This window comes from Neocloeon triangulifer, unplaced genomic scaffold (genome assembly GCF_031216515.1).
Source record: "Neocloeon triangulifer isolate White Clay Creek 2 clone unplaced genomic scaffold, ASM3121651v1 ptg000005l, whole genome shotgun sequence".
NCBI lineage: Eukaryota > Metazoa > Arthropoda > Insecta > Ephemeroptera > Baetidae > Neocloeon > Neocloeon triangulifer.
The window spans coordinates 2,193,225-2,211,507 of NW_026775548.1; the positions used below are offsets into that span (position 1 = coordinate 2,193,225).

Here is an 18,283-nt window from a genome sequence, read left to right on the forward strand (position 1 = left end):
CAAATTTCCTTATAACAACTATGCTTATTGAAAAAAAAATTGGTTCAATTGGTCGTTTCGGGTAAAAATTTAAATTAATTATATTTTTTAATTAGAGTTATTTTCAGTATGAGGACCTCTGGTGTTCATTTCAGAATTACACACAAATTTAATGTTTTTAAATTTCCGGAAGGAGTATTTCGAGTCCTAATTTTAAACCTAGCGCCAAGAGGAAGTACTTGATGCTTGCTTTCACTAAAATAATGTCTGAAGCGAGGAATTTGGCAAAATTTCAAAAGTTGCTACTCACATTTCATTTTCTTGGGGCAGTGCTGCTTGATGCGCGGCATCGTGAGGCCAGTTTTGTTCACTGGGGGTGTCGAAAATGTGTCCGTCCGAAGTCCGAACTTGTGGAAGAATCGAAAGCACCGCACACTAACTTCAGAAAGAATCCAGTCAATCAAGTGGGCAAGATCACAACATTTGTGTAGCACGACACGCAACACGCGGAAGCAAGTGTCAGGGTTCACATGGCCCTGGCGAGGGCGCCGATCTCTCTCCTCAGGGTGCAGCTAGGTTCGTCAAAGGTGACGCGAGCGACGGGGACCGACCGCTCCTCGCGAGTTCTGCTGCCTGTCTCTCTTCCTCTCTCTCTCTCTCATTCCATCGTCGTGTCTCTCTCGCACACCACACTCGTACCTCATGGCCAGTTTGACACGTGGGCGGGGCCTGTGGCGCCGCCTCCGCGGCCCCCACACCATACATCTCGCTCTCATCACGCCCGCCGCTGCCAACGTCGCCGACTCGGCGCTGAATCCGGGCACCGGTGTTGCCCGGGTCAGGGACCGCTCGCTGCACTTTGCCAACACGCCAACAATCTCCTTCATTGTTGCAAAACGTTACTGACACTTTTTTTAAACAGGTGAATAATGCAACGATTGTGCTATTCAACAAAGTTATAGGTTAAATGGTTTTTAATCAAGTTTTTACAACAATAATTAAAAGTCTGAATTGGCAATAATCCCTGAAATTGGCTTCTATTGTTGCAAAGATTGAATAAGATTTTTTTTAATCAGGACTTTTTTAACTGGAATCAGGTTTTTTATTAAGCAATTATAATTTAAATTTTGGGAGTTTTTTTAAATAAAAATATTTATAAAAATTATACAATTTGGAAAAGTAAACAATAATAAATATTTTTATTAATTAAAAAAAAAAATCTTGCTGATAGTTCAAATTTTTGACATGTGCAACTGTGCATTTATATAAAAATAATTAATTTTAGTAAAATAACGAGTAAAATTTTGATCAATGATTCATCTATAGGGAGAAGTTTATGCGATTATAGCCGAATCAGAGGAATGTTTGATTGGTTTGATTGTTGCCCTATATTGCATTTTACAGTAAAATGTGATCTTGATAATGTTTTTATTGGGCCAAAAGAGGTCGAAAGAGTTCCTCAGTTCTCTTTACACCATATAATTTTCACCGCATTTTTTTATTAGCTTCCAATTTTGAGCTACATTGATCGGGCTCTTTTAAACACTTACGGCAAAACATTTAATCGTTTTTATTTCCTTGTTTGTAAATCCTTCCCATAAAAACCAATTATTCCTTTGTTTATTTTTAGCTGCTGACTTGAACAAATTTATTGAAAGAGTTTCATAATAAAAAAATCTTGCGGTAATAGTATAAAATTTCGTTCATCGAACCTTGAAAGTAGGATGCGTGCAAAAATATATTTGAGCCTTTTTTTTCGTTGGTTTTCACACGAGAATAAGTTAGGAAACTTTTAATGAGAAATATTAATTATTTACTTTCCTATAACTTTATTTTAATTTTGTCCTGGAATTTATTATAACAATAAATTCTTTTAATCTTCAATAAAAACAAAATTAATGTGTATTGCCGCAAAATTATACTAAGATAGTTTGTGGTAAAAATTAACTTCAATCTTTTAACTGATCAAATTAAAATTAATTATTACATTGGAGAACCGGATCATTTAAACAAAAAATATGGGAAAAAATAATAACAATATATCATCTTTGTTGATTGTTGTTAATTTTTTAATGTGAGTGGGTTTTTTTTTGTAAATTTTAGTGTAGTATGTGTTGTGTTTGCGTTGTTAAGTTTATTCGTTGACTTCCTTATAGAAAAGAATGCAATTGACGAGTAAAGTGGAAGTCAAATTAAAATTTAACAAACACAAATTCTCTTAATATAAGCTTGGGGCGAATATCGACTTAATTAATTAATATCTACAAATAATAAATGTTATTAAACACATTATTTTAAAATATTCTGACAATCTGTGTTTATAGAAGAAAAGTATAGAAGTTAAAATCGATAATTTAAAATGTTTCTCTATTTTTTTCCAAATTTTATTGAAGTATTTTTATAAACCCGTTAATATATTTTACCAAGTTTCTTAACTGAAGTTTAAATAAATTTTGAAAATGACACTTCAAAAAAGTAAGTGAATAATTTTAATTATGTTCTATTTAGAAATGTTTTGTGTTAATTCCTTGCAATATAAGCCGAATGAAGAGAAAACAAGCAGCTTTCTTCTCTTTTCTCATCCCAGCTAGCGCTGGTGCATTTTGGAATGTTTGGCCTTTGTCAGGTTGGCAGCGACGCCTCTTTCGCCGGCTAATCGACCTCTCGTCTCGATCTTGCACACAATGCCGCTGCTCTGATAAGACTTTATTTCCTCAAAATAGACAGAAAAGCGGTGACAAGTGCAGTCGCGACTCGAGTCTCAACCCCCGGAGCCGGAGAGAGATTTTCCCGGATATATAAAAAAAAGAAATGCGCCGGGGTGGCTTTTCGCACGCGGCTCAACCTGTTTTCCGCGAGAATTCGCCCAAATCCGTGAAAACCGGCGGCTTCTTGAGATGAAAACTCGATTTCGCCTGAATAGAGAAATAATTTGTTGGTGAAACAAAAAAATTAAAAATTTTAGCAAATTTTCATTCAGTTGAAATTGGGGTCTGGAGGGCCCACGTGGGGCCGGGGGTTTGTTTACAAAGTGGCACGGGGTGGCGGTGACGTCACGAATTTGACATTTACAAATTCGCGAGCATTAATTTTGCAGGGCCCGGGTAAGTGAGGCTAAGAGAGCTAAGCTCCACCCACCCATTCTATCTTTCGCTTACTATGAAATTTACGAGCGCTTTGGCGGGAAAGAGAAGGAGATATGTGGCTTGACAGAAAATGTGGAGGCGCGCAGCAGCAGCAGCTCCACCATGCAGAGAGCAAAAACATCAAATTTCGCTATTGTTGGAGTCCGCGCACAAGCAAGGTGCTGCTGCTGCTGCCCAATTGTTATTGCAAATTGTTTCGCGCGCCCGGCACGACGCGCTCAGCTCACGGATTCCGCGAGTGCCTCGAATTCGTGATCGCACACCTGAGCTGAGAGCGGATAGATCGGTTATGGCGAATTTATTTTATAGCCAATTATTTTCGGGAAAGGAATTTTCATTGATACACAAAAATCACCTTTTCTGGCGTTTTTATAAATCAGCAAATCTATTATTTCTTTATTAAAGAAAAAATTGCAAATAATAATTGAAAATAATATAATAATTTTTATAATTTCCACAACTTTTCACTCATAAAATGAACAAAAGATTGCCTTCATTTTCCATTCATAAATTGATAATTTATTAATCTTCGCAAATTCTGGAATTTTGAAATCATATTGAATTTTGCAAAGAGGCTGTCAACATAATTTCTGGCAACAATCTAATGGATAATAGATTGATTCTTCATTTTGCAATATTTTAACTTATGAATTTTTTTTCCAATTTTACTGAGTTCTCTGCGTACAACCAGTAATTAATGTGTAAAGCGATTTAATTAAATTTGAAATCAGCGGCAAACAAAAAATTTCAAAATCCAGACAATTAGAGCAAAATGCGATTGTTGCTGAAACAACAATCAAAGTCGTGTTTGGCCTGTCGCATGACTGTTAATAAGCCGATTTTTTGGGCACATTCTTTGGTGCACCGTGCATAATGCATTAAAAAATGACATTGAAAATTTTATAGACTTAATATCAAGCAAAATCCGTTTAATTGACGTACTCATTTTATTTAATAAATAATCTATTTATTTCCTAAGAAATAAGTAATTTAATTTCACTGAGAATTCTGAGAAATTCCTATTCCTGCACGATTTTGAAACAGAAAAGTCAAGCAAAAACATTTGAATGTTTTGATTTAAGCCCTAATTACTGGGTGTTGAATTTAAAACAGCTTTATTCTTTTTAATTTGCTATAGATCTCGAAATAAATTAAAAAGCAATTTCTTGACAGGCGCGTTGTGCAGGTTGCATAATTATATTGTCTACATTAATTTGGTCTCTTCCGACAGTTTAAATCGTCCTACAAATCATAAAAATATTTAATAAAAAATTGACAAACTGTTAAATATTTTCCATGTATATTTTGTTCCAAAAAATTAATTAACATTAAACAGTTTTAACATAAAAACAGTTTTACTTTCAATTTTTGTTTGAAGAAAATATTTTTCCTCGACTGAGGTTGTGCAGAGAAGATTGAATCTGGCAGGAAAAGCCAGAGAGGAAGAGGCGACTGGGCGCGCAACAAAGAAACTTTGGAGCAGGTAGCAAAAGTCTAGGGAAAGAAAAGAAGGGAGCAGCGCTGCATCAACAGCTCTGGAAGAGAAAAAAAGTGCACTCATTTGATTGATGGTTGTCAGTGCGCAGAATTTTAATCGTTTCTGGATCTGCTCTGGCTGCACACTATGCACGCCTGTCAAAAAACTCATTTATTAAAAGCGCTGCATTCTTACTTGTGAGAATGCATAAAAAGGAAAATCCCTTTTTGTCTGGCAAATGGTCAGAAAATAATGCTGCCTGCGTTCGAGGTGATTTTTGTGCGCTTGTTTGAGTGATTGCTGGAAAGAGAAGAGACGCCATAAATCTCGGCACAAATTCTTGCCTGTCTTTTTGAAGGACAAAAAGTCTTGTCAATGACCGCGGCCTTGCTATTCACACACAAAACGCGCTGATTCCGTGAAAGAGATTCCTTTTCTCCGATGCGCGCAATCCGGCGACAATGAAAGTCATAAATTTCGACAACGTCAAAGTGTGAAACCCAAAAAAGCGCGCGGCTGGTCAAGCTTTCCTTGAGGACGAGTGACAGCAGTAAATCATCAAATGAAATTTATCTCGCGCAAAGTATTACTACAAATAGCAATAATTTCTTCACGCGCGCGCGTGATATACAAAAGCGGGCCTGATCAAAAATGCAGCTTCCTCTCTTTCCGCTCCCGATGCACAATACCTTTTTCTTTCTCTCCGCTATTATTTATGGCGCGGGGGCTATAAATTACGCCAAAAACACAATCTGCCGGGCGGCATCTGCCCTTGATGAATCAGTTTTGGATATTATTCGCGCTCGATGCAGAAACGCGAGCATGCGAGAGAACGAGCGGGACGATATTGAAAAATTGCTTCGCCCTTCTTTGCTCGCCGATTATGTCGGATCATATTGTTCATAATCACGACCTATTGTATGTGCGCCTGCCTGGATCAAACGAAAACGTTTATATCTTTCACTCACTATCAGAGGGAAAAATGCAAAAAGTTTAGTTAAAAATTTAAAATATAATTATTAATATAATGTAATAATAACTTCTAATAAATTTCATTTAGCTAAAATTTAAAGAAGTGTTGTCAATTTAGGATTTAAGTTTAAAATGGCTTTTAATTGAACAGATCAAAATTACTTACAATATTGTTAATTTGTTAGTGTGAGTGTGTGTTTCTTTGTAAATTTTATGTATAGAGTTGTGTCGTGTTTACGTTGTTAAGTTATTTTTTAAACTCTCATCTTTTTTTTTAATTGTTTCCAAATTTTCAAACTTAATTTTTTATAATTTCTAATATTATAATATATTTTTATTGATTTTCCCAGATTTTCCATAAAAAAGAAATTAATTAGGTTGTTCAATACATATTTATATTCAATATATTTATGTTCGTGAATTTTTAAAGGACTCCTTATTGGCAAATGAAGTATTTGCAACAATAGGAGCCATTTTTAGCAATTGTTGCATGCCCGTTGGAAATTTTAGCCACCACTGTTGGAATGACTTGATTTAAAAATTTCAAAAGGAAGTCGTTAAAAGGAATGGAACCAATAAACGCTAAACTAATTAAAATTAAAAAAAAAATATTCTATTAAAGTTCTTTTTCAATTTGAAATAAAAAATCGTTAGATTTGGTTTCCCGAAATTTTCAAGCAAATTAATTTACTTTAGCGCTCAAAAATAAAATAATTTTGTGATCGTAAGTTTTGTAGCAATTAAATTTTAATCTTTTCATTTTTAATTGAAAAAACATATTTCTGCGCGTCTATATCATGTAATATATTAATAAGAGCGACGTTAGCTGTTTGGCAAATGTTGATTATGAATTAAGAGCTGCGTACACGCATGCATGTGCGATAAAATTATAAGTTGGAACTGGTTTTTCATACATAATAACATCACACACGGGCAGAGCAGCGCTTGCACAGGCAAAGAGAATAAAAAGGATCTGGCTGCTCTTTTGGTTGGGAGCCTTCCTCTCTGTGCTGGCTGTTTCTCTCATTTCTGACATATTTATGACCCAACTAACAATATATCTTGAAATATATTTTCGACAATGCCCCCTTCTTTCTCTCCCTCTTTTGCCAGTCTGTCTCTTTGCCCATAAATTTTGACGTCATGTCAAGTTGCTCCTAGCTGATTGGTTAAACCGAATGATGGACGGTTAGAGGGATTTTCTGTTAGGTTCATACTACAGTTGAGGATATAATGCCAAGTATAACCGAGTCATATAAATTTTCTATAATGTTCTCCTCTCTTAAACCAAAGGCGTATTCTACTCTCCGCGGCGCGGCGCAGCCAGAGAGCTTTGGCGGCGCATATATTTTTTGTTCCTCCTCTCTGTGTATACACGACTTATTTTTTCCAGTAATTTATATTTCACGATATATATTTCACACTTTTTTATTAGGCCGGGCAGCGATTTAAAAATTTCTCATTCCATATACCGAGACAAGACGAGAGCGGCTCCCGATCGATACACGCGAGTACAAAAAGCGGGGGGAGCGAAGGGGATTCCTCCGTTTTTCTAATTAACAATAACTCTTCGCCTGTGAGAGACCTTTTCCTGGGACGGCTCTCTTTCTAGCACCGAGAGAGCTCTCGGATTAAATTTTCAGGAGGTGGAGCGATTGATGGCTCGGATACTTTGCACACTGTGCAATTAAGAGACGCCGAAGGAAACTGTTATAAAAAAAAAATAAGTGCAGCCAAAATTGAAGGTAAATTTAAAAAAAATATGATCAAAATATGTAAAACAAATTGTTTTAAATAAATTTGCTGCTAAATCATATTATAATATTTTTTTAATTTAAATCTTCCATTCTTCTTTGAAAATTTAATTCAAAAGAACACAACTAGATCTACAATTTAATTTTAATAATTTATATTTTAATAAAATAAAATCATTACAATATTGTAAATGCAACCATCAATCATCAACAAATTGTTTGTGATTAATATTTTTTCTTTAAATCAACTAACCTTCATGGGTTTCTTATTGATCAAAAGTTTTGGCAGTATAGTTTTTTTTTAATTCCTAAAATTTATTAAACAAAGTAGAGGATTTACTATACCAAATTCAGTGTTCTTTTTCCTTTCATAAGAAAAATTTGAGAAGAATCATTCAAATTTTTAAAGATTTAATTTTATGATTATGATTTAAACAACAGGCAAGGTTAAAAGTCAATTTAACTAGAGAAGCGTATAATCTACGCTTAGATGATGCTTCCTGAACTGTTTACCTGATGAGATAAATGATAATTTTAATTTAATCCTGCCTACCTAGATGACTTTTATCACTGTCAAATGCTTGAGGTGATAATATTATGGTCTTGCCAATTGAGAAAAAAAATTATTCCAGTTTAAAATACATTTTAAACTGATTAATTTTTCTAAATGATCTCTTTTGTCTTCTTGTGTTCAGAATAAGTTGTGGGACGTTTTCACATGATTTTACTTTTGATGACGTTGGATTCCTTTTCGGCAATTCCGCGTGTCTCTCAACATGAGCGCAGAAAGTTGGCCTGCTTTCGCTCTGTATGAGTAAAAAATGTCTCCACCTGCGCGAGCGGAATAATAATTAGTCCTCCGGCAACCGCGCGCTAATCGTTTTCCCCCTCCGCCCCAGCCCCATCAACCCCAACCGCACCACTTTGGCAAGGTTCTCTGCTCTTCTTGAGTTACTCTCACTTAATTTTTCGCACCCTCCGCGTCCACACTGGAACTTTTTTACATAATGGCAGTCGGCAGACAGAAGCTCGCGCGTCAAGAGAGCTTCTCTTGACTGACGCAGCCTCTGCATATAATTTGCTCCAACAAATTTCGGCGAGTCCATGCATTGTTTATGACCTCCAGCAGGTGCCTACTCGAACTTTTGATGTCTGCTTCGAGACTCTCCTTTGTTGTTGTATCTAATATTATTATACCTGCAACTTGCGCCGTCGTGTCACTTCTAATTAGAATTTATCATTCTTCATATGTCACTCCGCACACAGGCTCGCCGCCGCCGCCGACTTGAAAGCTTTTTTCTTTACGACACATCTCGCCGCTGAAGCCCTCTTCATAAAATTACATAATGGAGCAGCAGCACCCGACTTGAGATGCTATAGTGGCCGCGCGCACGCACAAAGAACGCAGCCTCCGAGTGCTTATGTGCGGAGGAGCAAATTGGCTGGACACTCCAAAACACCTTTTTCACTTATAGAGAGAGAAAAAAAATACATCTCAAATCTAACGAATTGGTCTTTGATACCATTTATTTTTACTTTTCCAATTCTTCTTTGAAACGTTCAGTTTAAAATATTTATCAAAAATACAGTTTAACATTAAAATATATTCTATAATCTGAAATTTAAACACCATTTCAAGGAAAAAATAAGCTCTTGATTTAATATGAAATTTTCACAGAATTGAAATTTAAAAGAAATCCTTAAATTTTGAAGGTATGAAAATAAATTTTTGCAATAAACATCAAGAATCAATTGGAATCAACTAAATTATAATAAGGAAACTAAAACTTGCTAATTTAATTTCATAACTTTATTTTATCTCGTGTTATTGTTCCAATCTCAGAAAATTATTAAAAAAAAAAAATATTCAATCAGTAGCTTCCTTTTTATTTTAATACCAACAATTCAAATTAATTCAATAAATGTATTTTACAATTATTGTTTTCGAGTGGTTCATCTTTTAAAACTTTTTAGTTTGGTGAGATTATATTTTTGTATTGTTCTCATTTTGTTTTATTGTAAATTATGATGTTCTTTTTAACAAAGAGCTACAATGATAAAAGTACCGTAAAGTTCCCCTTGTGATCAAATGTAAATTTTGAAATTGGCCACTTATTGATTATATTTATTCAACTTGATTTTAAACGGGAAAATTTTGATTAAAAAATTATTCCACAATTATACCCATAAGACCTGATTTTAATTTCCAAAAATTCAGTTCTCTCACTGAATTCAATTTTTCTTAAAATGTATCCTTGGAATTGACCAAAGAACAAATTATATTGCATGAAAAATATCATCAAAATGAATTCGTCCGTATGTTAGCACCACAATGTCACGCTGAACAATTAATTACTTTTAAAGTGAAGATTAAAATACTGTATTCGTTAGTTTTATTTTCAAATAAATTAATCTAAAGCGTTAAAATTGAAGCAAAGGGAAAACAATAACACTTAACAATGCAATTTTACATTTTCACAAGCATTTTATCATCATTATTTTAAGAACTCCTGTTACACAAGAAAGTATTTTAAGTTAAATTTCTAAATTCATTTTGACTCTTAGCGATGAGTTATCTTTCAAACGTTTAAAGCAAATGCCCTGCGCAAAAGTCCATTATACTTTTCCACCAGCAACCCCTCAAATTGTCGGTTTTTAGAATGCAAATTACGGCACATAAGCAGGATGGAAGAGACTTTCGGCTGACTCAGTCAGAGAGAGGTGCTGCGGTATAAAATATTCAAAATAAGTCCGGCCATCGGATTTTTAATCCTGGCGGTGCGATAAGCCCGAAGATTTATGAGAATTGCTCCTCATGCACAAAAAGGCGTCAGCGCCTCGCTCAGAACCTGCACCGCCATCTCAACCACCATCTGAAAATTTTTAATTAGATCCTGAATAAATTAATGCCGCCGACTTCAATAATGCAGCAGGCCATTAAGGTGGAGGAGCTGCGCTGCAGTGTCACGTCGCCCGCAAAAAGCACACCCTCAACAACAACAACAACAACTCAGCACTCGAATCTGTCCGATGTGCGGAGAGAGGGTTGCGCAGAGATGTGTGTTTTCGGCAGGGGTGTGTCGTTTAATTACGCCGAAAATTAGGTGGCCACGTGAGGATGTCGTAGTTGGACCTTGGAAACTAATAAATCCTATTATGAGCAGCGGAACTAAATTAAATTAATTTAGAAATTCATGTTATATGGAAAAATTACTCTCCATTTATTTAAATATTGAAATTATTAAAAATCACAAATTAAAATATCATGCAGATATTAATTCATTTTTTAAAATTTCAATTATTAATGAGCAAATTTATTGAAAATATTATTTCAAAATTTAAAAACTCTAAAAATATTGGGGGAGATTCAATAGACTTAGCTCTCCCGGGATAAAAGATATCCCGAGATATATCCAAAGGGATAAAATTTAGACCACTGTCCCCGGTTAAATAATTATTGTCCCGCCTTCAATTTTTTCTCCTCAAGTCATTGAGGGATATCTTTTCTTAGCCCCCTCTACGGGATAAATATTTAACCCGCGCTAAAATAAATCAGCTGGTAAATAAAAGATCGTCAACATGCTCGAAAACTTTTTACATTTTGGCCAATTGCAAATTAAGCAATTTGAGGTGCTCATATGTAGGTGCTCATATGTGCACCTGATATGAGGTGCTCATTTTAGGTGCTCATATGTGCACCTGATATGAGGTGCTCATTTTAGGTGCTCATATGTTCACCTGATATGAGGTGCTCATTTTAGGTGCTCATATGTTCACCTGATATGAGGTGCTCATTTTAGGTGCTCATATGTTCACCTGATATGAGGTGCTCATTTTTGGTGCTCATATGTGCACCTGATATGAGGTGCTCATTTTAGGTGCTCATACGTTCACCTGATATGAGGTGCTCATATGTTCACCTGATATGAGGTGCTCATTTTTGGTGCTCATATGTGCACCTGATATGAGGTGCTCATTTTAGGTGCTCATATGTTCACCTGATATGAGGTGCTCATTTTAGGTGCTCATATGTTCACCTGATATGAGGTGCTCATTTTAGGTGCTCATATGTTCACCTGATATGAGGTGCTCATTTTAGGTGCTCATATGTTCACCTGATATGAGGTGCTCATTTTTGGTGCTCATATGTGCACCTGATATGAGGTGCTCATTTTAGGTGCTCATACGTTCACCTGATATGAGGTGCTCATATGTTCACCTGATATGAGGTGCTCATTTTTGGTGCTCATATGTGCACCTGATATGAGGTGCTCATTTTAGGTGCTCATATGTTCACCTGATATGAGGTGCTCATTTTAGGTGCTCATATGTTCACCTGATATGAGGTGCTCATTTTAGGTGCTCATATGTTCACCTGATATGAGGTGCTCATTTTTGGTGCTCATATGTGCACCTGATATGAGGTGCTCATTTTAGGTGCTCATACGTTCACCTGATATGAGGTGCTCATATGTTCACCTGATATGAGGTGCTCATTTTTGGTGCTCATATGTGCACCTGATATGAGGTGCTCATTTTAGGTGCTCATATGTTCACCTGATATGAGGTGCTCATTTTAGGTGCTCATATGTTCACCTGATATGAGGTGCTCATTTTAGGTGCTCATATGTTCACCTGATATGAGGTGCTCATTTTAGGTGCTCATATGTTCACCTGATATGAGGTGCTCATTTTAGGTGCTCATATGTTCACCTGATATGAGGTGCTCATTTTAGGTGCTCATATGTTCACCTGATATGAGGTGCTCATTTTAGGTGCTCATACGTTCACCTGATATGAGGTGCTCATTTTAGGTGCTCATATGTTCACCTGATATGAGGTGCTCATTTTTGGTGCTCATATGTGCACCTGATATGAGGTGCTCATTTTAGGTGCTCATACGTTCACCTGATATGAGGTGCTCATATGTTCACCTGATATGAGGTGCTCATTTTTGGTGCTCATATGTGCACCTGATATGAGGTGCTCATTTTAGGTGCTCATATGTTCACCTGATATGAGGTGCTCATTTTAGGTGCTCATATGTTCACCTGATATGAGGTGCTCATTTTAGGTGCTCATATGTTCACCTGATATGAGGTGCTCATTTTTGGTGCTCATATGTGCACCTGATATGAGGTGCTCATTTTAGGTGCTCATACGTTCACCTGATATGAGGTGCTCATATGTTCACCTGATATGAGGTGCTCATTTTTGGTGCTCATATGTGCACCTGATATGAGGTGCTCATTTTAGGTGCTCATATGTTCACCTGATATGAGGTGCTCATTTTAGGTGCTCATATGTTCACCTGATATGAGGTGCTCATTTTAGGTGCTCATATGTTCACCTGATATGAGGTGCTCATTTTAGGTGCTCATATGTTCACCTGATATGAGGTGCTCATTTTAGGTGCTCATATGTTCACCTGATATGAGGTGCTCATTTTAGGTGCTCATATGTTCACCTGATATGAGGTGCTCATTTTAGGTGCTCATACGTTCACCTGATATGAGGTGCTCATTTTAGGTGCTCATATGTTCACCTGATATGAGGTGCTCATTTTTGGTGCTCATATGTTCACCTGATATGAGGTGCTCATTTTTGGTGCTCATATGTTCACCTGATATGAGGTGCTCATTTTAGGTGCTCATACGTTCACCTGATATGAGGTGCTCATTTTAGGTGCTCATATGTTCACCTGATATGAGGTGGTCATTTTAGGTGCTCATTTGTGGACCTGATATGAGGTGCTCATTTTAGTTGCTCATATGAGCAGCTCAATTTAGGTGCTCATATGAGCACCTCAAATGAGTCGTTTTGTAGTGAATTTGTAGTCAACTTGGAGTCGTTTGTAGTCGTTTTGTAGTGAATTTGTAGTCATCTTGGAGTCGTTTTGTCATCAACTTGGAGTCGTTTTCGACTCTCATACGATTCCCAAAATGCGCTAAAACACGCAAAGCACGTTCTCCCTTTATAATTAATTAATTATATACCACCTTGCTTAAACATCCCAACAATTTTACCATCAATAAGCCGTCAACTATTTCAACTGTTGAACCACCTGACCTTGCTATCAATTTTGAAACAAAAAGGTCAGCCGCTAGTAATAAAAAATTAAATACATTCAAAAATTTTCTTGACATTGGCTGAGCTGAGTGTTCATTGCAGATGCACTTTTGATAGCCGGCAGCCGTAGCCAGCCACTGGTTCCTGGTTCAATACTTGATTTTATAGCCACAAGAAAAAGATTTATTTTACCAAATTAAATTTGACGAAAAGATATTTAAATATTTGGGAAACACTTAAGATGAAAGAAAAGCAAATTCTTTTTTCTTCTACTTTTTCACGTTCACTAATTTTTTTCCTTTTTATTTGTTAAGTGTAATTAAAAAAAATTGGCGAATTTAATTTATCTACAAATAAAAAAATAAGCTTGAGAATTTTAATTTTTAAGCGTTGAGAAATTTGAAATTTTATGTGCACAAAATTTGAAAGGAAAAAAAATCCTTGCATAATTTCGCTTTGATGAAGAGGTCTTTAGAAATTTCTGAGCAAAATAAATAAGCAATTTTAAATTTAGTTCGATACAGAATTTTGTGTTACCTTTGGATTTCAATTTTGCCCTCATTTCCATGATCCTCACAAAATTTTGATTTGAAAAAGTTTTTTATTCATTGCAATTGGCCAAAATCTAAAAAGTTTGCGAGCATGTTGACGACCTTTTATTTACCAGCTCATTTGATTTTAGCGCGGGTTAAATATTTATCCCGTAGAGGGGGCCAAGAAAAGATATCCCATAATGACTTGGGGAGAAAAAATTGAAGGAGGGACAAAAAATATTTAACCTGGGACAGTGGTCTAAATTTTATCCCTTTGGATATATCCCGGGATATCTTTTATCCCGGGAGAGCTAAGTCTATTGAATCTCCCCCATTGTTTGTTTACAAAATTCAAATCTATCATTTTCAAAAACTAATCAAATATAAATGCTTTACAATAGTTCATTTTTTTATCCCTAAATTTTTTTTCATTGCCAGCCAGAGCTCAAAATTTTTTTCGGATTAAAAATTTAATTATTTTTGCATGAAATTTTAAAAATTTTGATTCTCGCCGGTGAAGATGGCTGGGGTTGATGTTCTGCAGCAGGAAAAAAGGGAGGCGGCGGCGAGCGAGCTGGCGAGGAGGTGCGGCGGAGATATATGCCGGGGGTGTTAAGGGTGTAAAGGGGGTTTGGTTGCTGGTTTGGTAGCAGATAGGAGACAGTTGAAGTGCGTAATGGGTGACCAACACTGAGTCTTCTCGCGCTTATACACCAACAATCGATCTCGTCCTCCACTTCGCCGCTCTATCTCCGCTCATAATGTGCCTCGCTCGCTCTCTCTCCCAAGATTGCTCTAAATACACAAAACAAGTCTGCCGCCCTCTGCAGTCCCGGCTGCACCCTCTGCACCAAATCAACCTCGGCCAAGCTGGTGTTTTGCAATTGGAAAGAAAAAAAAAACAGGAGGAAAACACTTTTTGATTTATCTAAAAAGAAAAAAAAAATACTAAAAACCTTTTGTATTTTTATACTTTTACTTTGATTTAATAATTAGAACAGATTTTTACTGCCGCTGAAATGAATAATTACTGCCAAATTTTTTATTTTGGTTGAATTTTAATGCAGAGACTTATATTAACCATGTGAACCATGTCAATTAAAAAGGTTAAACTTTCCAATAATTTCCAAAAATATCTTCTTTTGTTGACAGACTTGATTTGAATATTATGATAGCTCACTTAAGTTTTAAATTTAATTTTGTCCAAATAATTTTTTTATTAATAAAAAAACTGATTCATTATTTAATTTTTCAGCTTTCAAGAAAATCTTCAATATTATTATTTAAAAAAAAAATCAAATTTTTATCACTTCGGCTTACAATGTCATTTTCGCGCTGATCTCGCAAATCCAACACGTGCGCCCATCAATGGGGGGGTGGGAGAGAAAATCTCGGATAGTTTTTACAGAGAATGCAGGTATGCAACCCGCTGGGCCGCGTTTCAAGAAGCGATGCCTAAGCGGCAGGCGTTCGTCGGTCTGGCCGATTGCCCGCGCCCCATTAATCACGCGTTTGCAAATCTGGGTGCAGATGCCAATTTCCACTACAGCAGGCGTCAATTGCTTATGTATTTATTCATCGAAGGGCGCGACGCGCGAAGAGTGGTGGCGAGCGCGAGAGCGAAGAAGGAAAGAAAAGAGGAGAATTTCGCGCAGGCAGATGATGTAATATATAGGAGCGCATTGCAGTCATATAAGTTGTACAGGACACACAAGCAGGCAGGGGTTGTGTGTGTGTGCGCCTCGCCTTTGGTGCACACATCAACTTGACTGCCGCTCGCTCTCCGCCGCCGCCGCTCAAGGTGTGGAGAGAGGGGTGGAAAAGAGAGAGGCCGAGACGCGCGCGGCCTGCCAGAGCTGTCTTGCTCTAATGTGTGCTCTGGTCGATACTGGCTGAGTGACAAGTATCGATCCTGCCCAAGGCAAAACACCCCCTTCCCTCCGCCCTTCTGGTCAGTCAGTACAGCTGCATGAGCAGTACGTCTCTCTCTCTCACTCACTCGGCCCTTTCTTACTTCGTTTCGGGCATGCAATGCTTTATTAATTAAAACATGTTTCATTTTAATATTTTTAATTTAAAAAATCATTAATTCTGATTGCTTTTGATGAGAACAAACAACCAAAATCATCACAACAATGTAAAATTCTTCATCAGAAATGTTGTTTTTGAAAAGAAAAATCATAATTTTTTTAGAAATTTTCATGAAATAATATTCAGAAGTAAAAAATTGTGCATAAATCTTGATTCTTTATTTTACAAAAAACAGTATTAAAAGTTTAATTAATCTTAATTTGTCTTCAAAAATTTCAAACTTTTTTAGTAGTGCTAGAAATTTCAAATTTCACATTTCAGAAATAGAAGAATTATTGAAGGGATTTTCAAATTAGAATTAAAAACTCACCGCGCTCTTGTGCATGTATATATTTTTTCCAAAACAGAGCAAGACTTGAAAGTAAATTTACTTTTAGATCCTGAATTTTCCACCAGAAGGAGATCATCTTAATGATTGTCTTCTGCATAAAAATAACCTAATTTAATTCTAATTCCTGTACATTTGCATTGGTTTCAAGATGTCAGTTCCAAGGAGACGTCACAAAATAATTTGAATTCATTGGGAGAACTGATTTTTTTTAAATCTTAAATTGTTTCTTGTGGAAATATTCTTAAAAATTGTATTCCTTAAATTGGGATAAATTCCACCAAATAACGTTCGTAGCAACCTTATAATGTTTTTAATAAATGCGAAAAATCTATTTTTAAATTTTAAATAAATTAAATTTGCAGGTGGTTTTAGATTAAAAAAAAATTCATCAATATTCATGGCCTATTATAATTACTTATTTTTTTAATGTTATTTTTTTTTGTATTTATCACAAATATTGTTAAAATTTCATTTACAAAAAAATGCTCCTTTAAAAAAAAATCGAAACCAAATTGTTGTTCTGATATAATACAAACTGATTCTTTTTTCCTTTATGAATTCCATCTTGCCGTATTTTGCTATAAACACTCCGCGCATCCCTTGACCGGTGGACCCCGAGGTGATCACAGAGTGCGGTGGTGCATTCTCTGTTGGACGCGCGCATTTATTAAAAGTTAGTGCTGCTCCGGCTTTATATTATTGCGCGCTAGGTGTGCATGTCGTGTCGTCTTGGCCGGCGGCAGGGGTGACACGACACACCAGGCTATTATTAGGGTTGATGGCTGTGGTGCTGCATTATTGACTGACAGAGCAGTCCGGTGGCTCCTCAGCGACCACCCGCCCACTCGCCCCTTGACGACAGCACTCATCTCCGCGTCTGCCGCTGCAACCACCGCGCCCTGCCGTACTTTTGATTTTGCGTCGCACCGAGACTTGTCATCCGTGCCACCGACCAGCGCATTTTTATGCACTCTGCTCGTGAGACGCGCCAGGTCCATCAAAACGCCGGCATAATTTTTATTTTTACTCCGGATTAGATTGGATTTAAAAAAAAATGACATCTAATAATTCATGCGCAAATCATTAATTAAAATTAATTAGAAATTGAATATTACATTATTAATGATTTTTTTTTTCAAACATTTTCAGATACAAAAATAAAAATAACTAAACAATACTTAGAATTGGCCAAATGTATAAAAATATACAATACATGGTTTGTGAATGTAAATTATTAATTATTATTATATTTTTTAAATTCAAGCACACAAACCCAAAGCGTTAGTGTTTAATTTAATTTTAATTGAATGATCTTTGTTATTGTATTACTTATATTGATAAATTATTTGATTACAATTCAATTGAGTCTTAAAATAAATAAAAGAGAAATTGAAATATATTTCTAAATAAAAAAAATAAGCTTTACACTTGTTGATGCTTCATGAGTACCAAGTTAAGAGACTCAAGGGTGCTGTCAGGGGCGGCCGGGACATGGAAAGACATGTCGATTTTCGATAGTTTGCATTCCGCGCTCCATCTTCCCTTAACTATCAATCAAATAATCAAAAATAAATCCTACCTCCAATCTGAAAACACGACCCGTCTCTGCCGACTGCACCTTCACTTCTTGACACACTGGCCACTCATTATCTCTGTAGGATCTGTCGCTGACCGCGGCTGAACGCTGACTAATGTCCACATTTTTGCGTTCACATCACTTCTTGCACTTCTGCACAATGTGGTGGGGCGACGAAAAGGCAGAGAAAAATCTAGATCGTCGTTTTGTGTTGAGATTCCACATTCCAGAGAATTGAGAGAAAACTCCATCTCTATATCCACGAATTTTGACAGGTTCGTGCAGGACTTCCTCGCCTTCAGCCAAATTAGCACCAAGAAAACATGTTGCATTGAAACGTTCCCTACAAAAGCAG

At 36.3% G+C, this 18,283-nt stretch overlaps 1 protein-coding gene across 2 annotated transcripts in view; it reads right to left on the bottom strand.

Moving 5' to 3' along the window:
- Positions 1–18,030, bottom strand: part of LOC132193860 (protein tiptop-like) — a 62,012-nt gene extending 43,982 nt beyond the window's left edge. Inside the window, exon 1 of one of the 2 annotated variants that reach the window (XM_059614792.1) lies at positions 17,932–18,030. Coding sequence is in view for 1 of the 2 variants with exons in the window: in XM_059614791.1 (XP_059470774.1) it covers positions 290–329 (40 nt within the window). In the remaining variant the exon portion in view is untranslated. Of the gene's footprint in view, positions 1–289; positions 625–17,931 lie in introns of those variants that run through there. The other variant, XM_059614791.1, reaches the window with a different exon arrangement.
- Positions 18,031–18,283: the final 253 nt, after the last annotated feature.